We start from the raw sequence: 25,370 nt of genomic DNA, 5'->3' as shown, positions 1-25,370 counted from the left end.
GATGTTTACTGCTTCTTTCGAAACCCAGCTCACAAAGGGCCTCCCTGCAAGTGCTAGCTAAAATATTTTCTGACAGTAGGAAGACGGACTCCAGTTCAGGCGAACGCTATGCTGAAGGATCCCAATTCTACCCTGACACCAGAGCGATGTGTGGGTCACATTGAGCCCTCCCTCAATCTCTGTGGGCCATCTATCTAACACCACAGATCGTATAACATTGGCACCTCAGTAATCATTCAGGAGCGGTGGTGCCTTTGAGGCTGAAGAGAGAGCCCAGATCTGCAGCTGCCAGGATGAATGCTCTGTGTCAGCTCAGAATATGGCACAAAGCTCGGTGCGAGCAAGGTTGATTTGATTTGGGTATTTTTAGTGAAGGGGATAAAGTGAAAAAAGAACTCAGCCGTCTGCAGCTCTGGACAGACTGGCCCGGGGACAGAACCGGCTGTGAAATCCTACAGTGTAACATTGCTAAGGAGCCCAAGCCAGGACAATGGCCCATTAGCTTTCTGGCGGGAGAGGCCAACTTGCTAGCTCTATACAATGAAAGGGAATTGAAGCAGAGAATAAGATTGTGGGACAGCGGATTACCTCATGGGACACAAAACTCGGTGTGCCAATGGCTCCTATTGGGCCCAGGGCGGTGGTGACCAAATGTCAATACCATCTGCCAGCTGCTTGGCAGTCCATGCTGAACGGAGTCTGTGGTCACCGTCTGCTGCCCAAAGCGGCACCATCACGATGGCCACCCGCGCTGGCACTCTCCAGAGAGGCCACTGAGGACAAATCACCCTCTCATCGACAGCAGCCCCAAGACACATTAGTGGGGCAGGGTGGAGAAGCTCGAGTTACTGCTGTTCGTGCTGCATCTGCTCTCGGTCCCAGGACTTCGCTCTTCCATTAAGAGATTGCACAAGCACTAAAATTGACTTAAGGCGACCTTGCATTTAGCAATTCTGGGATGTTTGGGAAGCAGCCGTGTAGCATCTTAGAACCTTTTTCAGGAATATAAAGACACTTAAGTGAGAGCACTGATCTCCAATTAACTTGAGCCATCACTGCAGCCTCTCTGACAGTCTGACACAGATCACTGAATTCCCAGCAGAGCTGACTCTCTCTCTGGTCAGAATTCGGGGAAAGCGATTTATTTATTTCTGGAACTCAGTCTCCTTTCCGACCCCCACCGCCACACACGCACAAATCACATCAGCAAAGCGAGACCTAAAATGCATTTGTTTGAAAACAACAGGAAATACATCCACTGAGATACTCCATGGCTCTTTACCTCATAATTTGATCGAGTCTGCTTTTAGAAATATTGGTGTCAGAACAGAGAATCACATTTAAGTTGGATTCAGAGCACAAGTCAGATTTGAAGCTAATAGGAATAAATGCACCAAAAATGTAGAGTTTTTTGCAGCGCGCTGGGGGTTTGCAAACAGGGTAAAGGTTTGGGTCTCGGGAAGGCATTCAGCACTGAATTAGAGGTGCTGATTTGCTGGACAGCTCACTGTGACAGAGGAGAGGAAAGTACAGAACATGGATATTTACACAACACATTTCACATTCCATGTGTCCCTGAAGAGCTGTACAAGCACCTTCCCCACTCCCAAAACATACCCACCACCCAAACTTCTAGCTCTGCCACCGACCTGCTGTATGATCTTGGGCAAGTCACTTCTCTGGGCCCATTTTCCCTGTCTTGTTTATTTAGATTGCAAGCTCTCCAAGGCACAGGCATGCAACCGATCCTGGCTGGGGCCACTAGGTGCTTTTGTAACCAAACTATATCGGTGAGCGTGGAAACATTCAGAGTCACAATAGATGAGAGAGCGCATAGCAAATTCATATTATTTTGCCCTTATAAAGCCCCTTTCAGCCCAGGATCTCAAAGTGCTTTAGAAACATTAACCTGCACATCCCAGGGAGTTAGGCAAGTATTCCTCTGCTTTTACAATTCAACTGAGTCACAGGTATGGCGGCTTGCCAAAGGTGAGTCAGTGGAAGAGCTGGGAGTAGAAAGCAGGGACCCTGACTCCCAATCTCCTACCCTGCCTACGTGCACCACTAGTGCCATGGTTCTTGATGCACCACCATTCACTCCACAACTTGATTTTTTTTTTTTTTAAAGAAAGTGGCACGTGAACCAAAAAAGCAACCGCTGCACCAGACCCGACGACCTCCTCTTCCTGCGGAAAAGCACAAAGTTTGAAATAGCGGAAGGCCTGAGCATCTGAGCTCCCGGCCGATGGAGCTGAATGTCGGAGGGAAGGAACAATGTACTGCAGTACTCATTTCACTGCCGCTCCTCCCACGTCCACACCCCCGCTCTGTTTCCCTGCTCATTTTCATCGTGTGTATCTAATTACTGACATCCCGAACAGTACACGCCATCGCCCAAGGGTGGCGAGCAGGGGGCTCTGTTCAACCGAGCCGCAACAACGGGGCTTATGTTTGCGCTGAAATTGGATTTCCGATTCAGCTCTTTATTGCTCGAGGCCAGTCTGCTGCCAGGTTCTAAGGGACGCTAGCCGAATACGCAGCTCCTTCCCTCGCTCGTTAAACAGAGGGGCATTTTTCTCGTTTTCCATCCCATCGCCTGCTCTTCAGACCACTAGCGCTCCAGCAGAAGCACTTCTGTGCTGGGTTTAAACACCCATCTGGAGATAAACAGCTTAGTGCCAGATCTCTCTCAAACCCAGGGAAACGGACGCTTTACGACCTGTCGCTAACTAAACAAACCTCCAGGGGTTAGGCCAGAGGCATCTGGGTTTGTTTGAGAGGCACAAAACAAAACAAAAATCCAACTCCACCCTTGCCCCAGGGACGTCCAAACTCCCAGGTTTTCCAATAACCGCCAGCAATCGTTGAATTGTCTTAGGTGACTTAGGCTGGAGACCCAAGCTTTGCTGCTCTGAATTTCTCCCCCCACCCCACGCCTGGGACTACCACCAAGATGTTCGCACAGCAGTTTGCCAATCCCATCCAGAGGCTGGCCCCAGGTTTATGCGCTACAGGCGGGGCGGGGGCAGGGAATGGAAGCTCTGGATGGAATGAGGCTGAGAGTTGGGCAGCAGGAGGCCCAAGGGAGTGAGGGGAGAGAGGCGAGGGTCTGCCTCCTTCCCACGCAGTGGCATACAGCTCCTGCCAGCTGAGAGCTCCATCGGACCTTTGCCGGCTGACCCAAGCAAGGGGCACCGTGCAGCTGCAGTGCCCCAGTGGCAGAGCGGAGAAGGACCTGCGACTTGGAGCCATTATCCCTGTTCTGCTCCTACCTTATTCTAGATTATATTATATCACCTTCTTCCCAGAGCAGCATTACCCACCTCCCTCCCCTCACTCCCATGAATCTGGCTGGGGGTGCGGGGCTGTCAAGGCTGTATCCCCACTTTGAACTTTAGGGTACAAGTGTGGGGGCCTGCATGAGGACTTCTAAACTTAACTACCAGCTTAGTTCTGGTCCGCTGCCACCATTCCCTACCCTGGGAAGCTTTTAGAAACCTCTCACCAATTCCCTGGTGAATACAGATCCAAACTCCTTGGATCTTAAAACAAGGAGAAATTGACCCTTCCCCTCTCCTTCCTTTCACCAACTCCTGGTGGATACAGATCCAAACCCCCTTGGATCTTAAAACAAGGAGAAATTGACCCTTCCCCCCTCCTTCCTTTCACCAACTCCTGGTGAATACAGATCCAAACCCCCTTGGATCTTAAAACAAGGAGAAATTGACCCTTCCCCCCTCCTTCCTTTCACCAACTCCTGGTGGATACAGATCCAAACCCCCTTGGATCTTAAAACAAGGAGAAATTGACCCTTCCCCCCTCCTTCCTTTCACCAACTCCTGGTGAATAGAGATCCAAACCCCCTTGGATCTTAAAACAAGGAGAAATCAATCAGGTTCTTCAAAAGAAGGCTTTTAATTAAAGAAAAAGGTAAAAATCATCTCTGTAAAATCAGTATGGAAAATAACTTTACAGGATAATCAAACTTAAAGAGCTCAGAGGACCCCCCTCTGTCTTAGGTTCAAAGTACAGCAAACAAAGATAAACACTCTGGTAAAAGGTACATTTACAAGTTGAGAAAACAAAGTAAAACTAAGACGCCTTGCCTGGCTTTTTTACTTACAAGTTTGAAATATGAGAGACTTGTTTAGAAAGATGGGGAGAACCTGGATTGATGTCTGGTCCCTCTCAGTCCCAAGAGGGAACAACCCCTTAAAACAAAGAGCACACACAAAAGCCTTCCCCCCCCCCAAGATTTGAAAGTATCTTGTCCCCTTATTGGTCCTTTGGGTCAGGTGTCAGCCAGGTTACCCGAGCTTCTTAACCCTTTACAGGTAAAAGGATTTTGGAGTCTCTGGCCAGGAGGGATTTTAGTACTGTACACAGGAGAGCTGTTACCCTTCCCTTTATAGTTATGACAGGGGCAGAATCAGATCTCCCTTCCTTCCTCTTGCATGTATGGTTTGGGGCGGGGTGAATTGGGCAAACAGCCTCTCCTCTCTTCACCGCAGCCAAAGGCACAATCTGAGCAGGGGGACAGGGAGGGGTCTTACTCCTTCTCTGGCTAAGTAAAGGCCTGAGTAGGGAAGGCAGACACGCCCGGGGTAGACTCCTTGCAGCCAGAGGAGCAGGTGGAGGAGGAGAGGGGCAATATTGCTGAGTCCTGAAGCACATGAAGGTGAAGGAGAGCAATGCTGGGGTAGCAGAAGGGATGTCGCACTCTCTAGGGCTCTCCATCCTCTGCCTTCCATCCGCACTTACGCAGTCACCCAGGCTTACAAGCTGCCCCAAAAATAAATCCCTCCTTTCCCCCCACCCCAAGGCAGGGCAGAATGAGAGGCCAGAATGGTTTGCTTCAGTATTCACATGCCAAGTTGGGAGCCCCCATGGAGAACCTGCTGCTGACAGAGAGTGTCTGTTGCAGATAGGAGGGTGGTAGGGCCCCAAACCAAGGCAGCAGGGTGTGGTGGAAGGAGCATGAGGAAGGAGCCTGGAAGCCATGAACTTCTGGACTTTAATCCTCCTTCCACCAATGACTTTGGGCTTGTCAAGCGGCAAGTTAGCACGTGGCAAGCTGGGGTGTAAATCTACAGCACACTAGCACGACACTCACTAACTGTCCACGTGGACCCTGCTGCTATGCACTAAAAATTCCCTAGGGCGGTTTGAGCTACTGCTCTTTGAAACAGGAGAAGGTCAACCCTCACTAGGAAACTTTCAATATGCGGCAGCAGCAGCATCCACACAGACAGTTCATGGCACGCTACACTCACGCTAACTGGTCATGTAGACAAGCCCTTAGGTAGCCTTGGGCAAGTGACTTCAACTCTCTGTGACTTAGTTTCCCAGTCCGTAAAATGTGGGATAACACTCCTTGATAGGGTTCATGTCTGACACAAGCCGAGCTCTGTGGAGTCCTCCAGTGGTGTTATCTGCCCGACTGGCTGGGTTAGAGCGGTACTATGATTTGTTTCCTTGTTGCCTTTGAAGTCTCAGCCGCAAGAGTGCCTGAACACAGTCTGTTTGCATGCCATCTGCTTGGCTTGAAAGTGAAAAGTCATCGGTGATCCCTAGCTGAGGATGAAGGAGGAGAAACCAGGAAATGAAGAGATAAGGAGGGGAACGCAAGAGACGTGTCAAGGAGGAAAAGGACATCTCCTGAATTGGGGCCCTCCTCTCCCACCCCACACTCCCCAACTTGTGAGCAAGGAGAAGACAGAGGAATGTGAAAATTAAAAGCAAACCAATCCGTTCTAGGGCAGAACTGCATCAGAGTTTCTTCCTGCTACCGATCCAATTAACCACTGCTTAATTAGACTGGAATGCAAAAGAAATTCCAAAAGTAAACCTCCCCTTGGAAGTCTCTGATCCTGTATGTACAAACAGCTGCCACTTCGTTCAGAGTGCTCCTGCCACCATCCTCCTTTGTGTTGTTTTTTTACACCAAGCGCCAATTAGACTGGCTCTGGTCTGCCTACGAACACCCAGTCCCCTCTGCAGAGAGTTTGGAAGCAGCCTGCAAAAGGCCTGAAGATTTTGCACCTACTGCAAGAGGAAGATACATTCAAAGCCACCCTCTGCACACAAACACTCCACATGCAGCCCGGTGTCTCATCTAAAATATCATTTACTTGTGCTGCCAATTACTCCTCCTTCCACTGCCTCCTCCCCAGCCCCAAGTTCTGGCACATAAAGGGCAGAAAACTCTGATCTGGCACTGGCAGTACTGCTGAAATTAAAAAGGAACATACAGAACACGTATGGATTTTAAGCAACACTAAAATTCTGCATACTCGGCAATATGATGTTTCTAAATCAGGCTCAAATACATGCTTGGGAGATTAGTCTATAAAAAAATAAACTTTAATTACTCCATCTTTCTCAGTGTACAGCCCATAGCATTGGCCATATGTGGGTGTTAAGTGCCAAGTACTCTTCAATCCCCCCCTCCCCAAGATATAATAGTTTAATACCTAATGTTTCAAGACTGCTTGGATATTAAAACATATTTCTACCTCCCAGGAGAGACGGGGATGTAGAAATCAACCTCCTGAACTGCTTAGCAACTGAACTGCAAATCCTACAGAGAACACATCAGTGGGAGGCGTGCAAAGGCACCCGCTAATGAGAAAGCAGCACTTTTAACATGGAGAGGGTGTGTTTCAGCTTGAATTTTGACAGCACAAAAATGCAGCCACCGCTGCGGTGGAGGGCAGGGAGTCAACCACCTGAATATAACCTTGATGCTACCGAAATGGCGGACTGACCCTGATGTGGTATCCTGTCCCCACCCACAGCACACCCCATACAGCTTTCCTTGCACGTCTAAGGAGGGCTACTTCCAAAGCACTCAGCTGTCCAGTCCACGTCAAGAAAGTTCACTGCCTCTAATTATCTCCCTTATGTTCCAGCAGAGGCTCGTTAATACAGTACAACAGCATCTCCCGACGCCCTCACACACAGAAACATCTCAAGGTGTTTTACAAGCAGGAGATCATGTTAAATCAAATCAAATACCAATTAAAGATTAACAGCGATGTTGGAAGGCTGCTCTCGCCGGATAGCACCGCTCGCTGGGAAGAAACATTGCTTTCTGTAGCTGCTGCCTGGCAGGCTCCTACCCAACCCCCAAGCCAGCCCTTCCCCTTTACCCCTCCACACAGCCCATGCCCCAGCTGGGGAACCCACCCACGTTCAGTCAAGGCACTGTCCCCCAAAGAAGTTCTAGCAAGCAAACCTTCCCTCCTCCATTCAGTGAATGTCCTAACCATTCTCCCCATCTTGCCCGAGTGTCCAGCCCAGAACCTGAGCCAGCACCCCCTATCTGGACAGTCCTCCTTTCCCCCTCAGACCGGGGTTCTGGCAAGGCAACCAGCCGTCTCTGAACCCATGTCCGCTGCCCTCTTCTCCACACAGTAAACCCAGAGCAACAGACCTTCTCTTCCCAAGTTTCCGTCAACCACACACACTGCCTTCCATGTCCATATCCCAGGCCAGGCATTCTCAAGCCCGCCGAGACCTTCCAACCACGCTCCCCTTGCCAGACTCTCCCCCACAGGGGCAGTACAATACACTGTGTGTTTGTGAGAGTTTTGGGGAGTGGGGGTTGTGGGGGGAGAGATAATGCCATAAACTCCATGGGCCACTGTCACGGAGTCCCCGGGCGATGCTCTGGAACTGCTCCCCACAAAGCCAGTCAGGACTTTGGGGAGCCTCCTCTCCCTCGGAGCAGACCGGCTTCAGGGCAAGAAGCTCACACGTCTTCACCTCCTGGGTCCTCATGTTACATGCTCAGGTATCTTCCCTCAAGGCCAGTCTCCCATCCCCCAATGCAGACCGTCCCAGCCAAACGCCCCACTCAGCATTCAAAGGCCACATTAAGAACAGTTCCAGTTCGTCACAGCCACATCCAGCCTTTGGCTAAGTAAGGGTGTGTGATCCCTGCTGAATCTGCAGGACATTGTACCTCCTCACACAAGAGTCCCGCTTCCATCCTCCTTGCTCCTGGGGGGGGGGGGGGGGGGGGCTCTTTCTCCCTTCCTCTCACGGAATTCAGGGCAGTCCCAAGTAAAGATATGCCAAAGCTGCACCATTTTGATCTAGCTTTCAGCTGCCGCCCCCCCCCCCCCCCGGTGTATTTTGGTGCTGTCCGAATCTGGGGGGTTTGGTCCGGGCCAGTCTCTAGTCCCAACCTACAGCCCCTTCATTGGCGCAGCATGGACTGGACTTTGTTCCATCTGCCCTGATTTGGCATTGACCCCGAAACTCGAGTCCACTCCCCCAAGAAAGCAGCTTCTTTACAGAGACTGGTCCCTTCGGATAGCTCTGAGGAAGGAAGAGAAAAGGTGAAAGGAGTGAGAATGGACCATGGGTCAGAGATGGAGGAGGAGGAGGTGGTGGTGAAACATACAGGAAGGCAGATGTGGGAGGACTAGAAATGTTCAGGTTTATTAAGAGCTTGATCTTGCTTAAGGGTAGAACAAAGATGACTGATAACACTAACATGTATGAATGATATCAGCCTGTCAACACTTGCTCCGTCAGAGTTCGAGCTAGTTTAACTGGTGTTCATAGAGGGGGGTTATTTTGGGGCAAGGAGTTTGCAGATGAAACGGTTGGCAGTTTTTATAAGGGAGATCCCATCAGTGAATGCAGGAGGCCCAGGTGCCTTTCTCAGTACCGGATTCACATAGAGATCAGGGATTCAGCCAGCCCATAGGAGCCTAAGCAGCACGGGGAAGCCAACTCCTTCCCTGTGCAGCCTGCATGTTCCATTCAGCGCGAAGATCCCGGGAAGTCTTTGTTAATCTGTTTTTAATACCCTGGGTCTCAGCTGGTTATATACTTTGAGTTTTAATACCCGATGCATTAAATAAATGTGTCTGTACTTAGTATTTATAAAGTTTCAAATATTGATCTCTCTCTCTCACTCTCATTCTCTTGTTTGAAATATGGGGCGTGCCGTTTGCAGAGAGATATTGAGTGGGAGAGAGTCAGTCATGATAAGAGGGAGGACGGGGAGAAGGGAGGGGAAGCCGGCAGGCATGGCACATAGAAACAGAAGGTGCGGGAGGGAGGGGGAAGTAAGGGGAAGGGAATAAAAGACAGATGACGAACAAGCAGAGGCTCTGGCAGTTGCTCTCCTTTCTTGGATGAAGGGCGAGAGGTTACTTGCCATGGTCACCACCACGAGATAAGCTCTTGGGTAAAGTCAGCAGGAGTCACAGTTTCCCCAGAGAAGCTCCCATCCCACTGAGTGTTTCCTGCTCAGTCAGTGGAGTCTGAGGGTTCAGCAAGGAAGACCCCAGTACCCTTGGAGGGTGGCTGAATCTCAGTGACGGGGAACTGGACAGCTCTGGGCTCACATGCTACCCAAAGATGACACAAGGCAACAAAGTGCTAGACACTGACCCACAGAACAGGCTGGCTGCGGGTCCTCTGCTAACAAGGTGATGACTTTGGCAGTTTCCCCTCTCCTTATCCAGATGCTAAGGGGAAGGACCCTAAGAACAGCCTGACTGCAACTGTGGCACAGGTCTGCTTGGGAGGTGATCCTGCTGGTGAGAAGAGAAGACGGGGAAGAGGAGATATTTTGCAGAGGTAGGTGGGCCGGGGCCAGCTTTAGCTGCCAGGACCTCCACCCCACCCACAGGAGTTTCTGAGGTCCCAATGCCTCTGTCTATCCCCAAGTATCAATCCCATTGCCCCCAGCAGTGCCACCACCCAGCGAAGGTTAACAAGAGCATCCTTAGAAGCTCTTAGGGAGGGAGCAGCTGATTTGCTAGCCGGATGCAGCAGAGGTATTGCCTCTAGAATGGATGGCTTAAGCTGGACTTCCCCATTGGCCAATGCAGGTACTATCTGCCCTACGTGTGGGCTGGGGAGAGGAGCTCAAAAATCCGGGGCCACACCCCCTAAAACAAATCAGCATGCAGAGCAGCGATTCAATAGTTGCATGTCAGAGGCTCTGTCTACGCTTGGGACTAGCTCCAACCCAGCTGTCAGTGCCCATCAAACGGAGCAGCTGCACCAACACTGACAACAGCAAGCCAAGGCTGCCGCTGCTTGGAGTCTGTCCTGATTACAAACATGGGGAAACCTTAATTAGCTCAATCAGCAAAAGCCCCCAGCCTGTCCTTGCACACACACAAGTCCAGATTTTTCTAAAGAGCTGTGCATTACTCTCGCTGTCAAAAATGGTATTACCGATTTCCGTGTCACTGCTAACTCAGAAGAAAAAGATCTTGAAATGCTTATGGATCAATGTCCTAACAGATAAAACACAAGACGGGGTATCAGTTGGTGCCTGCTACAGACCACCATATCACACTAGGGAAGCGGCATGACCTGCTCCTTACGCACCTATCTATAATTAGAATTGGCAAACATTGATTTCACTGTACACACACAAACCGATGAAAAAATATTTCCATCAAAAGTAATCCAACTTTACAGATAGGCACAGAAAGAAAAATGCTTCTTGAGAACTTACTAGTGTTTGATTTAAGGCTATTTACTTTGTATATTTTGACATATGATCTTGACAATTTGTGTTTTCACCGTTATGAAGCTTTAGCGTTTTGAATCTCAACAGCTGTCATTAAACAATTATCTGACACCTCCCCATTGTCTGACCCCACGTCATTTCCCACAACTGTGAACATTTAAATACCGGTAGATAAAAATTGAAAAAAAGGCTTTAAAACCCATAATTCTGTGCAATGGTGAAAATTATAAACATTTTAAAAATGCTTAAAATAACCATCAATATTCTCTGCCAAAATGATAAAGAAAATAAACATTGAATTCTGCCAAGCCTACCTATAATGTGTAGGGAAAAAAGCTGTGTGATGATGGGGGATTTCAATTTGAGTGGCATATGCTGGAAGTCTCCTGCTTCCGGTACTAAAACATCCTTAGAATTTCTAAGTATTAAGGATGGGAATTTCCTAACTCAAAAAGTGTTACAATCAACAAGAGGGAATTCTATATTAGACCTCATCTTGACAGATCAAGAGGAACTGATCACAGAACTAAAAATTAATGGTAGCTTAGGTACAAGTGATCATGATTTGATCACAATTATAATGTGCAAACAGAATAATGTATGCAGTGTTGTTGTAGCCATGTTGGTCCCAGGATATTAGAGGGAGACAAGGAGAATAAGGTAATGTTTTTTTTTTTATTGGAGCAACTTCTGTTGGTGAGAGAAACAATCTTTCAAGCTTACACAGATCTGAAGAGCTAGTGGGGTCCCTCAGGGGTCTGTCCTGAGACCCATACCATTTAACATTTTTATCAGTCACCTGATAGAAAATATGAAATGATCACTGGACAAGTTTGCAGATGACACAAAAACTGGGGAAGTGGTAAATAATGAAGAGGACAGGTCACTAATACAAAGATCTGGATCACTTGGGAAACTGGGCACAAGCAAACAATATGTGTTTGAATATGGCTACATGTAAATGTATACCTCAAGGAACAAAGAATGTAGGCCACACTTAACAGGATGGGGGACTCTATCCCTGTGGTGGATAATCATCTCACATGAACTCCTAGTGAGATGCTGTGGCCAAAAGGGCTCATGTGATCCTGGGATGCATAAACGGGGGAATCTTGAGTAGAAGTACAGAGGTTATCTTATCGCTGTAGCTGACATGGGTGCGACCATTACTGGCACACTGGTATCCAGTTCTAGCATCCACAGTGAAAAAAGGATGTTGATGAATTGGAGACGGTTCAGAGAAGAGCCACGAGAATGATTAAAGGATTAGAAAAACTGTTTTATAACAATAGACTCCAGGAGCTCAATCTCTTTAGCGTAACAAAGAGACGGTTAAGGGGTGACTCGATTACAGTCGGTAAGTACTAACACGGGGAACAAATCTAAGAATGAACCCTTAAATCTAGTAGAGAAAGTAGAATATGATCCAAAGGCTGGAAGTTGAAGCTAGACGAATTAAATCTTGAAATGAGGCATACAATTTTAACAGCCAGAGTAATTACCCACTGGAACAATTTACCAAGGGTCACGGTTTGGTCCTCATAACTGACAGCTTTTAAATCAAGATTGGATTTTCCCCCCCTAAAAGATATGCTCTTCTTTCGGGGAAGTTCGCTAGCCTGGGTTATACAGGAGGTCAGACTAGATCACAATGGTCCTTTCTGGCCTTAGCCAGCTTTTCAAATGGGCTCATCACCCAACAAAGATTCACAGATTCTATTTCACCTTTGACTGGATTCAGGCTATTCCGCAGTGTAGACAAGACCTTGCAACACATTGAGAACCAGAGCCTGGGGCGCTGGAACAGGGGGGCTACGGGGCCATGCCCCCCCTTTTTACCGGCCATAAGGACGAGCAACCAGGGGGAGGGGACGGAGAGGAGTGAGCAGGGGGTGAGGTCTTGGGGGGAAGAAGCGGCACGGGAGTAGGGCCTCAGGGGAAGGGGTGGTGCAAGAGCAGGGCCTTGCGGAGAAGGGGCAGCAGGACCCTGGTTCGGGCACCGTTGGCCTCCCCACTTTGAGGGAACTTCTGCCACTCCTGACCGGAGCAGTCTGAGCTGGGGGCTTTGTGCAGCCGGAATTACTCAGCAGAGCGAGACACAATCACAACCAGCAACGGCTTTTTTCTTAAGCAAAACCAAAGTTGTAGTGCCCAGTTTGGCATCCAGCCCTGCCCTGGGACACTTGGGCTTCCCAAAGGCATCCGCTCCCAGAAACAGCCACTCCAAGTCCTTTTGCTTCCCAAGGAGAGGGAAGCTGACCCAACATTAACCCCTTGTTAGTAGACCTGACAGATCATCAACCGGCTGGAAAGGACAAGGGGATATGTTATTAAGTGTGGAAAATTCCCTGTGTGAGTGGCATGCAGGCAGACTAATACCATAGTTAAAGGGACACAGTCAACCCAATCATATATTGGGAACAAATTCCTTTGCCGGTATTACTAAAATTGTTTTAGCGTATTGGAGTGGAAAGAATTTTTTTACAAATCCAATTTGCTTTCCCACTCTTTATGCTGTTTACTTTTTGCATTTCTCTGGCCACGGACAATTAAAATCAATGAAGTCCGTTTCACTTTCATGTCCTCAGCATTGAATCGGTTGAGATGCAATCACTTTAGCGATGCAGTTATATGTTTAAAGACAGCAATTGTTTTTTTACTGGAATTGTCTTTCACACAAATCAATGGAAACACTTCAATTGGGATTAAGGTTTGAAAACAAAAACAAACCAACCCTGTTTTTTTTTACAAATTACAACTGCTGGGTCAAATCAGAGTTGAGACCTTCACTTTAAAGGTGGAAGACAGTTTCCACTATAAGCATAATTTAAACCCTGTCCCAGAGGGAAAACATTATCGTTCTTTATGAAATGTTCCATGTGCAGTCACTGCCCAGAGAAGAATCTTTCTGGAAAGAGAGAGGTTCAGGGAACAAAATATAGAACCAGACAAAGTGTTGGAGGTAGAGTGACCAGACAGAAAGTGTGAAAAATCCGGACTGGGGCTGGGGGGTAATAGGCGCCTATATAAGAAAAAGCCCCGAATATCAGGACTGTCCCTATAAAATCAGGGCATCTGGTCATCCTAGTTGGAGACCATGTTAGAACATGGTACAAACTATCTGGACCCAACTACACTCCAAGTCTACACCATGCCAAGGGGTTATGGCTTCTTATAACTAGGTCCCCCAACATTGTCTCTCAGTGGTAGCATGTGAGCATTGCACAGCCAGGGAGTTTATCCTCAACACGCCCCTATGAGCTAGGAAGGATGTATCCCCACGTTACAGATGTAGACTGAGAGTAACTTGTCCAAGTCATCACACAGGGATAGGGTGACCAGATGTCCCGATTTTATAGGGACAGTCCCAATTTTTGGGTCTTTTTCTTATATAGGCTCCTATTACTCCCCACCCCCTGTCCCGATTTTTCACACTTGCTGTCTGGTCACCCTACACAGGGAGTTTGGGGCAAAGGTAGGAATTGAACCCAGGTCTCCTGAATCTCACGGCAGTGGTTTAACCACACAGCTATCCTTCCTCTCCCAGCGACTCTAGTATCTGTGGACAAGTGGCTAGCGCACTGGACTGGGCATCAGAAGACCTGGGTTCTATTCCCAGTTCTGCCACTGGCTGGCTGGATGAATGTGGGAAAGCCATGTTTCCTCTCTGTGCCTCACTTTCCCATCTACATAATGGGGATAGTGATACTGGCCTCCTTGGTAAAGTGCTTTGAAATGTACAGTTGGAAAGTGCTCTAAGAACTATCTCCTATTACAGTGTAGGTGGGCACAAGTCACCCTACTTTTCCTTTTGGTCTAGCAAGGAGACCAAGGATCTGACACCACCATGTCATGGATGCACAAACCAACAGAGCTAATGCCCCCTCGCCTTTGCATCCAGCACCAACAACGGGTTTACATTTTACTGCCTGTGACACAAGAGGCTTGTTGCCATGCGGAGGACGACAGCGGAGCGATTAGTGAAATTTGTTACCCACATGCTCCAAAGAAAATTAAATTAAAAGAGCTGCTTTGCTGTCAAGATAAGGGCCAACCCAGGGAGATAATTTTTCACTCTCAAACACTCAATTACTCAGTGAGGCTGTATCAGATACAATCAAAAAAAAAAAAAAAGCAAAGCACAGCCTCCAGGAACAGATGTAAAAGCTGTTATCTCGATCGCAGTCCAGGGGACGTTAAAGAGGCTGGGGCTGCAGCTGCGGCGTGGCGGGCCTAATTGCAGTGGGTGGGTGGGCGAGCAGTGCCTGCCCTCCGAGTTCATTGCCACTCGGTGAATGATGGTCTTCCCACAATGGCTCCATGATTGCTTGTTCAGACATTTTGCAACCAAATCGACAAACACGGACAGGCCGGGGGACAGGCCTAGCGTACAGCTATACCGGGCTAGTGCTACAGTAATCATTAATAAACTGGCAAACTTTTCTAGTACAGCTGTTGCTTACACCGGCGAAAAGTGATGTTGCTGCTCTAGCTTATACTGGTTTGGTGAACGAAATAATTACCACAAGCCAAAGGACTTAACTACGTATAGGCCAGGGTTTGTACCATTATTGAAATGTTATTTTAAAATGTCACACCCCTAACTGCCATTGCTATACTGGCAAAGGAGTCTAGGGGTGACCAAGCCACACACAAGTGCTGCTCATTTGTGGAGCAGTAGGGAGAGAGAGAGGAGAAAAGGGGAAGGGGGATCTCAGGGCACGTCCGCGTCACCGGAAGTTATGTCGGCATACAGCCACCGCGGTTAGTCCATCGCTTGTGCGCGTGCATACGTGGCCCCTGGCGTTGCTGCCGCGCATACTCACCAGGATTGCTTGTGTCGATTCACCATAGGTAGGTATCCCAGTGTGCAACCCGCCACCCTTCGGTGACTCCTGGGCAGTGGAGCTCACAGTTGTGACTAGAGCGGTCAGAGTCAGGCCCTGTGAGACGGTGAAGGTCAGCAGAAGAAACGCTGCATCTACACTTGCGCTGCATCAACCACTGTTTTACAACGACCGGGGAGGTGGCGTTACTATATCGGCATAATAGGGCACTGACATCGGTGGGAGTCAAAGTTCAGTGTAGACGCATACATAACTAGGTTGACGCAAAGCAGCTTATGTCGACCTAACTTTGTAGTGTAGACCAGGCCTCAGATGGGATAGTATCAATGGGATTTAGGACTTTCCATCCATTAAGACAGTGTTTCCCAAACTTGGGACGCCGCTTGTTCAGGGAAAGCCCCTGGCGGGCCGGGACGGTTTGTTTACCTGCCGCGTCCGCAGGTTCGTCCGACTGCGGCTCCCACTGGCCACGATTCGCTGCTCCGAGCCAATGGGGGCTGCGGGAAGCGATGCGGGGCGAGGGACGAACTGACCGCCACTTTCAGCAGCTCCCATTGGTCTGGAGCAGCGAACCACGGCCAGTGGGAGCCGCGATCGGCCGAATCTGCGGACGCGGCTGGTAAACAAACCGGCCCGGCCCGCCAGGGGCTTTCCCTAAACAAGCGGCGTCCCAAGTTTGGGAAACACTGCATTAAGAGAAGACACACTTTGCCTTGTCGATACTGGAAGGTTAGAGAAGTTAGAGATCCCCTGGTTGCTTTCTGCAGTGTAGTCTCGTGTTCTGTTTAGCAATGGGGCCTCCATGGGAGAAACTATCTAATCGGCCCTGTCTGTCTGCACAGTTTGGAAAGCACTTTGTGTTCCTTCAGTATATAAAGGGTTACACAGCAGCCTGATGCTGGGATGGGGTGAGGGCAGGAAAGCTCCAAGAGATGCCAGAGCAGTTGCCTCAAACTTTATTTACTGCTTACCTAACATCAAAAGGATCAGAAGAAAAATATTCAGTGGTAAGGAACTTAACAATGTGGGGTGCCTTTCTGGGGAAATCCCACACGTGTATGTTGGAGCATTCCCTCCCTATCAGAGGCAGCAATGTGTTCCCCTTGCTCTGGGGCTTATGGAGACTCACCGATGGACCAGCCCATGGTAAAGTCCTGCCTTTTACATTACATGTTAGATTGATTCTGAACCAATGCTCAGAGGAGAGACTAGAACCCTCTGCCCCGGTGCTCTGCCCACAAAGGTCTGCTCACTCAGGACTCTTCCTACTACAGAGCGCTAGTTTCTGGTCATTTGCAGGCCTGGAGAGGCATGGAAAAGAACCGGGATGAAGACAGGAGATGTCCTGGAATGCGCTGATAGCTGCCCCCTCACTACATCAAAGCAATGAAGAGCCCCATCGTCAGCGATTAGGGATGCACCTCTGACATCTTGTTTGCTGTGAAGACTGCAGGGTGGTGGGCATGTCTGTGATTCATCCTTGAACTAGGAACTTCGGAAACACCACACTGGATTAGAGCCAAGGTGCATCTAACCCAGTAGCCTGCTTCCAACTGTGGCCAGTGCCGGCTGTTTCAGAAGCAGGAACCCTGCAGCTCCCGGATCACCTGTCCCCAGGGAATGTAGTCAGAAGTTGGCCATTGCTTGTGAGTAACTTCAGGAGATGTGGCAGTCAAACTGTAAGAGTTCAGCGCAGTGGCACAGATGGGGAGGGAGGGAGGAGAAATCGTTCACTCTGTTGGGGGTGGGGGATGTACCCTGCTGAGTGCAGCTGAAAAGCATGAGCACCGGAGAGACTGATTATTCCCTCTTGCTAGTGTAAGCAACGAAAAACGACATGTTTGGTTTATCGCCTTTTGTCTCCCATTTGATTCTTGACAGGCATCTCCTGGAGTTTGAAGTCTGCCGCTGTCAGGGAGGCAAGCTGTGCTGGCTGCTGAAATAGGTGCAGACCCGGAGAGACAATTTAAAACCACTGCATTCTCCGGCAGCGTCTCTGCCTCAAAGAGAGACGGCCGAGACATGGCGACGTGATTCCCTTCCAGTGCTCCCTGTTTACTTAGCCCTTAGGTTTCCTTGCGTTTCAACTGCGAGGGAAGGAAAATGCTACCCACATTTCATTCTGCATTTCCTTTCACTCCCGGTGAAATAATAAGTGTCTGGTTTGCCTCCGGAGACAGGAGAGGATCAAAGGGAAGTTTCCTCATATGTAACAGATTCCGAATACCTAATTTTCCCTTATAAAGGGCCTTGTTTTAAACACCAAATACAGAAGCAGATCAAAGCCCGGCGTCTCGCTCCTCTTAACAGCTCTCGGAAGGCTCTGCCAGCCAAAGACACACACACAGAGGCTGCTGCAAATCCGAGGCAGATAATTGGGCTCTGCTAATTTATCAAACATCGCTGTGTGCTACTGAAACAATTGGGCACGGACTCCCCCTCCCCCCCCCAAAAAAAGAACAGGCTGCAGGCTAAGCCCACTCCCCTGCCTCTCTCTATCTGCACCTCCCCAATCCACAGGCCCTCAACGCAAGGAAGTTCCAGATCCACCCTCAAACTTTATCTCAGCCAGGCACGATGCGGAACGTATCACCGGACAACAGGAACCCACATCCCCAAGCATTTAATTAGGCCATAATGGGAAGACTGCGCTGTTTTATGAGGCAACAACATGTCTCCTGGGAGGCCAAATGACGACTAGGACGCGTGTGTCATCCTGACAAGGGAGCCAGATTATTGTGGAGGAGAAGACGCTGTCTGGCCTAGAGCAAGGCAATCAAACAAGGAGCGATTTCTCTCTCCCCCTTAACAGGCTGGAGGAGAAGAGATTCAGAGTTAAGGGAAGCTGCCGGAGTTCTGCTCCTTTAGGGTGGGGACGAATAGGAGCTGGCCTAGACAGGTTATTCACTGCAGGGCCTGTTCGGAGTGTCTCCTCAAAGTATAAATGGCTGCTTAAATATAATTTGCATCCTATCAGAGAGGGAAGTTATTCAGATCACAGGGACAATCTCCTTTCCACCCCGCTTCTGCAGCCACCAAACCAGTCATCAAGCCGCCATTATTGCAATAATAATACTAATACTTTGGACTGACATTCAGTGTCAGAGATGATTTCATCCGATGCTTCCAAGCATTTTATAAAATGAACCCTCTGTGAGCGGCCGGTGGAGAGAACGGCTCCAGACGCAGCTGGGCGGGAGACTGAGGCAGCCCCTCTTGAGAGCGAGGAGGATTAGGATTCCAGCAGCATGGCGGAAAGTTGTTCTTTAAAAGAAGAGGACCGGACTGAACACTGAACATGCACCCTGTGAGAGGGAAAACGGGAGCCTGATAACTACACGGAGTCTGACATCTCCTACGGTGGGCAGCTACGGAGGTGGATTAGCATCTCGACAACACTGACAGTTCCCTTTATATGAATTTAGTGCTGGTGAAAGGTGGGTAGTTTGACAGGCCTGGAGACAGGAACCTTCTACATACCTACAGAACAGGTACAGAGAGTGGGAGCTCCCCTATAGTGCCCTGCCAGCCCTCACTTGATGGGAATGAGCAATGAAGTTAGCTTCCGCGGCTCGTCTGCTCCTTGGCATCTCCCACGGAGGCTGCAAAGGGGAGCACCGGCACTTGCGGGGGCGGGTTTTGATGGTGCAAATGCATTTGGAAGGGTTTATTAAAATGCCCATCACTGGAGCATTCTAGTGCAGTATTAAAACACACACACAACTGGGGGAAGGAAGACAGCCAATTCCCTGCCCTAGCCCAGGTCTAATCAGAACGTCTGATTCTGAGCACCATGCTAGTCCTCCGCCTGGCTCCAGGCTAATAACGGGCTGTTTGCTTGTGGATGCCAGCGGGTTTTCCGCCATCCGGTTCTCTGAGGACCCTTGCCTTGCAACGTGACCGGAGGATGGCAAGCAGGGGACTCTCATCTTCTTGGGGAGGCTGTTACAGGCTCTGCTGCCTGCTGCATTGAGTCCATATGTGGCTTCCAACATAGGCGCCGACTCCCCTCTTTCCCTCTGCTCCCAGCCCCGCCACCACTCCACCCCTTCCATGAGGCCCTGCCCCCACCTCTTCCCACCCCTTCCTCGCCCCCATGCCAACCCTTTCCCAAAAGTCCCCGCCCCAACTCCGCCCCCTCCCTGCCAATATTCCAACTCCTTCCCCAAATCCCTGCCCCAGCCCCGCCTCCTCCCCTGAGCACGCCACGTTCCTGCTCCTTCCCCCCCCCCCCCCAAAAGCATGCTAATGCTGCCAAATAGCTGTTTGGCGGTGGCCGGGTGGGAAATGCTGGGAGGTAGGCGGAGGAGCGGGGACGTAGCGCACTGTGGGGAGAGGAGGAGGAGGTGGGGTGGGGGGTGAGGGGAGCTTAGCTGCCGGTGGGTGCAGAGCACCCACTCATTTTTCCCCACGGAGCACCCATGAAGTCAGCGCCTACGGCTTCCAATAAGCATGGCAGACCGGGCGATCATAGCTGCTGCCAAGGGTTCCTGTAAAAGAGGAGGTCTGAGATAACATGGATCCCACCGAGGGCTTTGCAGATCAGTGAATGGGACCAGGTAAGGCATGGAGCACCAGTAAAGGATGAGGTGTAGTGGTGTGGCTAGGAGATGGGACAGTGAATTGTGTAGCAGTCAGACCTGCAGATGAGGAACACACAAACAGCCACGGCCAGGTCTTCATTGGAGAGGGAAAAACAGTCTTGTTGCCAGAAGAAGGTGGAAGACAGTGCTTCTAGTGACTGCTGTTTGATTCTCCATGGTCAGCAACAAGCCCAGGATGACCAATAGGCTTCATGCAAGAGTGCATGTGCCCTCCAACAAGGGCAAAGAGATGGTGCTAGCCAGCCACTCAAAGACCTCGCCTGATTAGCTTTAAGCTTTAGTTCTTTCTGGATTCAAATCTCATGCCTTCATCCAGCCTCTAGTTTCCACCACAGACTGGACTGAGCACAGACAGAAAGACAGACATTGGATGGGAACATTGCACCACCGACCGAGGGAAAATTCTCCTTTGTTTCCTCATGTTTCTTCCCATTATCTCCGAGGTGATTCCAAAGACATAGGAACATTAGTGCCCACCAGTGAAGGGATCCAGCACTATACGATGGGAAGATCTCCAACATGGTATGACCGGGATCACAGAATTCAGAGATTAGAGAGCGAAGACTCCCACTACATCCACCTGTCTGTATTCCAGGCCAGTGTAGACTGATTCTCTCTGTTATACTCTCAATGTTTTGTCCATTCCAGTTTTAAACAATCAAGCAGGTTTTGACCCCTTCTCATGAGAGGCTATTCCACTGTCAGAGACCTCACTGTTAGGAATATCCTCCCTCTCACCCACACAAAAACAACAACTATGGACAATTTATTTATGTCCCTTTGGCCTACCCTCTCGAACAATTCCTCTGGCATCCCTTGATGTGTGCAACCTGCAGCCACTTGAGACAATTATAATGTGCAGCCACCTAACTAGCTTACTTGACCAAAGCACAAAGAAAATCCATGTGTGATCCTGTGTTTACAGGATCGTTTAGACATAAATGGAAGTTATCGTGCAGGCTGTAGGTAACAAATCACATACATCTGAAGACTTCCCACCACATCAACTCTGATAAGCACCACAGATGCTTCAGTAATTGTACACTGTCCTGCAAAAACTGGTCTAAGGAGAGCAATTGCAGGGAAGATCTCTCTCATTGGACTTAATGACTATCCCATTGCACCTACAATGACACACAGCCACGGGGAATCAATATTAGAACATCATTGTAACAATAAACTCTATCTGACGCCGCATCCTTCTCTATTAGAATTATGAGCCTGTCCAATTATGGATCTTTGTTGTAGCTGTAATTATGATTTTTATGCTGTAACTTCCCACTAAACTAGTGCTTTCTTCACAGAAGGGAGCTAAGACGATGATGGAAAATTTCTTCCAAGATGCCATTAAAGGTAAAGTTTAACCAAGCAACAGGGAAAGGCCATGGAGCTTTTATTCAGGGAGCTTATTTATTTAAAAACCAAAACAAACAAACAAAAAACCCTTTGGTTAACGGAGAAATAGCCAAGGTCATTTGTGCATCTAGCAAAACCGGATCTATGGTTCCACTGAAGCGACAGATGGGTTATTCCCATTAGATCATCTAGCTCAGTGTTTCTCAACCTTTTCAGGTTGGCAACCCCTTATTTGAGTTCAAAAAATTTCACAGTCCTCCCTTTAAATTTTTTACTCTTATTGTTATACTACAGTATAACTGATAACCAGACAGAGAACACTTACTTTGAAGAGGAAGGGAGAGGAGGAGCAAGAATTTATTTGCTTTAGATTGTAATAAAAGCTCCAATGACTCGTGACCCCCCGATTGCCTTTTGTGTTTCCCTACCCTCACCCTCAGAGGTAACAACCCACTGGTTGAGAAACAAACACCGAATCCCATGGGTGGGGTTTTTAGAAGTGCCTAAATCACTTAGTAACCTAAGTCCCATTTTTAAAAGCGATTCCTTGAAACCCAGTGAGACGTGGGGTCTAAGTCAGTTGGATGCTTTTGAAAAATTTACCTTGTCTTCCAACCATTGCAGGATTGTTCTCTACACGACTGTTTGAAGTGGGGGTATTCCTTTCACAGCAAAAACTGAGGCACCCAAATTCACTAGCCCCTTTTCCAAAATTGAGGCCTTTATCTTTAACGTGACTAAGGCAATGTTGCCACGGGGAGCCTTTACTAACTTTCCGCGCTTAAAAGGGCAAGTATAATTCCAGTGAGAATTTTTGTAACATTGGATTTCCTTTTCTTCTAAAAGAACGAAGATACAAGGACACACCTGAACGCAATCCTACTCCACAGAAATAAATGCAATGTGTGTGTTTGTTCTAATGTGAAATCACTGGGCCACCCGTAGGTGTGGAGGTAATTTCACATTGAAATAAACATGTTATGCGCATTTATCTGAATGCCTAATCACGGGGCTAAGTGGAGCTGTATTTATTTTGGTGGGCTCTGGCATCTATCTGGAATGCTGCACTCTGACTCTGCCTTGGCTTAACCAGGAAAACAAATTTGGGACTCAGAGCCACCGGTGCAATCTTAAAATCACTTTCCAACTTGGTTATTTCTTAATGGTGGTTTTCAGACTTAGCAACAAAAGTCACATATTTCCCCTATTGAGGACTAAACACACACTAGACCAGCTGCTCAGAAACAAAGTGATCCCTGGCATTATTTGAATGGGGGAAAATGTAGGAAGTAATTTTAAACCACAGAAGAGACTTTTTCTCTCTCTTAACTCACAACATGATTTACGAGATTAAGTCCCTCCCTCAACCTCAATTTTGTGTTTGTTTTTTTAATTGCTTTTGTGCTGAGAACAAGCATGGAAAATTCAAGTCCAATAGGAAATTTGCTGAGAAACTTTAAGTGACAGAAATTGAGCCTCGGGAGACGCCACCACATTGGTGGCTGGACCAATAGCACGGCTGCACCAACACAAATCCCTAGTGTACACACTTTGAGCACCACTGCCATTGGTAGTAAGCTTCCCCAGTACAAGCCGTGGCTTATCACAATTGTGTGTGTTGACGTCGGAGGTTTGAACTGGTGCAGTGGCTGGCTGCCAATGGTTGAAATGCCTAGCGTCTATAAGGCCTTAAAACAGGATGTCCAGGATACCGTTAGCCAGGCTGTAACGAAAACCCATTGTAGTTACAATTTAATGCACTGGAAATGGTACTTAGCTGGAGACTCGCGAAGGGTTGTGCTCTCTCCCCACCCCACCCCTTTCCTTAATTCAGATCGACAGCTGAGTGTTTCAGTGATGGATATTTTTCCAATTAGCTGTATACTGTTCAAAACCGGGGACAAGACCAGCTCCATCCATCCAACTCCACTTCCAGCATGCTGGGGGTCTGGTGCATCAAGGGGAAAGAAGGGAAGGAAATACTGGGGTCATTGATCAGTGCTTCCTTAATCTTTAATGTGGCTGATATTGGAAACCAGGGAATAGCCATGAACAAGCAACTAAGCCAATTAATATAATCACTAGGAAACTGCTAATGTCTCCCACATGCTACTAGCTGGCAGGGATAGTCCCAGGCTGGGAAATCTTTATGAATAGGCTGATGTTAGCTATCGGGCATGAAGATTTGTACTTATGGACCGAGAGTCAAATGATTTCAGACCTCTTAAGCGAGGGGCGCAGCGAAAGGAGGGAAACTGGCGTGTTTGTTTCTTTTGCCTCTTACAGCTGCTGTGTCACTGAAGGTTCTTTCATTTACCTTTGCTCCGTCTCCGGCTCCTATACTGCTCGGTATAGAAGGTCAGCTGGGTTTCGTCATCTGCCTCTGAGCCAGAGTTTCCCTTGGCACGTCCAAACCCAATTCCACCTGCAAGGAAGTGAGGAGAAAAATCAGTACTGCCGTCTGAGGTGCTCAGCGGCAAACCTTAGCTGTGAGCTCCCCAGCCAAGCTCAGGAAATCATTATCCAGCTTCCCCTTTGGCCATCTCGTTAAACCCCCGCTTCTCCAAATAAAGACACGGGATCGTTAAAGTCCGGGTGTTATTATTTGTATTGCAGTAGCACTTAGGGGCACAGTCATAGATCAGGACCCCCGTGTGCTAGGTACTATACTAACACAGAACAAAAAATGGTCCCTCCCTTAACGAGCTTACTATCTACATGGCACTGAGGACCTTGAGTTTAAGCAGCTCGCCTAAGGACCCATGCACAGTGAACCACACAGAGTGTCACATATCTGCCTCAGAGGCGAGCAGGCAGAGATGAGAGGTAATGTGGTCCAGAGTACAGGACATAAAACAGAGTCAGGAGACCTGGGTTCTGTTCCCTGCTCTGCCACTGATTGGCTGTGTGACCTTGGTCAAGTTGCTTCCTCTCCCTTTGTTGGGTGGGTCTAGACCCTCAAACTTTTGTACTGGTGGCCCCTTTCACACAGCAAGTATCCGAGTACAACACACCCCCCCCAAATTAAAAACTTTTTTTTAATATATTTAACACCATTATAAATGCTGGAGGTGAAGTGGGGTTTGGGGTGGAGGCTGACAGCTCGCGAGCCCCCATGTAATAACCTCGCAACCCCCTGAGGGGTCCCGACCCCCAGTTTGAGAACCCCGGTCTAGACCATAAGCTGTCTCTGCTGTGGGCCTAGAGAGCTGTGGTCTCAGATGAAGCCTCTAGGCTCTACTGCAATACAAACAGCAGGGAAGAAAAATGGAGCTGTGACTTGACCCCCGCCCCCTTTGCTTTGATGTTCCTGAGGAACTAAAACAAACTGTGGAAGGATGAGCCTGCCCATGCCCAAAGGTTAACATGTTCACTGGTCTGATCCATGCCCCCGGCTAGGCACACTCAGATGCAATCAGACTCATTTGACCAGGCAGAGCCCACCCCTTCCTCCCCCACACAGTGGTTTTAAACATTTAGGAGCAGCAAAAGTTAGAAAAAATCAAGTTAGGAATAGACCTGGCACGAGTCTGCCAATCCTCATGGAAAATTAAAAGAAAAGAGGCCTCTGGGGGTTGACGGTGGCCCTCTGAACTGCCATTAAAATATTTTACTGTTTTAAAACCCCTTTATTCTATGCAGAAGTACAATTTCCACACTTCTTGGCAAGGGTCCAGCAAATGAAAGTGCACCTTCAGCCCTGTAAAATTCTTAATCACCAGAGGGGGGGGGGGGGGGAGGTGGAGAGAGCTGGGGAAATGCACTGAACTCACAGCCCTGCAGACCGGTGTCTATCAGCAGAGCACGTAGGCACAGGCAGGGGCAGAGCCAGCTTCACCCCCATAGTCTCACCAACGTGCCTCTGCCCTTGGTCACTTGGCCCATTCAGACCTTAGCCTCTGCTGAGACTGCCAATAACGGGTGCGGGGGGTTGAGGGCAAAATATGGTGATGGGAACACTCCCCAACTAGGAACTAAATCAACTCATCTCACATTCAAGTATCAGAGAGGTAGCCGTGTTAGTCTGGATCTGTAAAAAGTGACAAAGAGTCCTGT

At 48.7% G+C, this 25,370-nt stretch overlaps 1 protein-coding gene across 1 annotated transcript in view; it reads right to left on the bottom strand.

Moving 5' to 3' along the window:
• Nucleotides 1-25,370, bottom strand: part of ASTN2 (astrotactin 2) — a 551,498-nt gene that overhangs the window by 402,953 nt on the left and 123,175 nt on the right. The window contains exon 4 of the mRNA XM_065418613.1: nucleotides 23,632-23,739. Within this exon, the coding sequence (XP_065274685.1) occupies nucleotides 23,632-23,739 (108 nt within the window). The remainder of the gene's footprint in view (nucleotides 1-23,631; nucleotides 23,740-25,370) is intronic.

The sequence above is a fragment of the Emys orbicularis genome, chromosome 18, assembly GCF_028017835.1.
Source record: "Emys orbicularis isolate rEmyOrb1 chromosome 18, rEmyOrb1.hap1, whole genome shotgun sequence".
NCBI lineage: Eukaryota > Metazoa > Chordata > Testudines > Emydidae > Emys > Emys orbicularis.
Note: the sequence above shows the minus strand (reverse complement) of the source record. Positions and strands in the feature narration are given on the sequence as shown.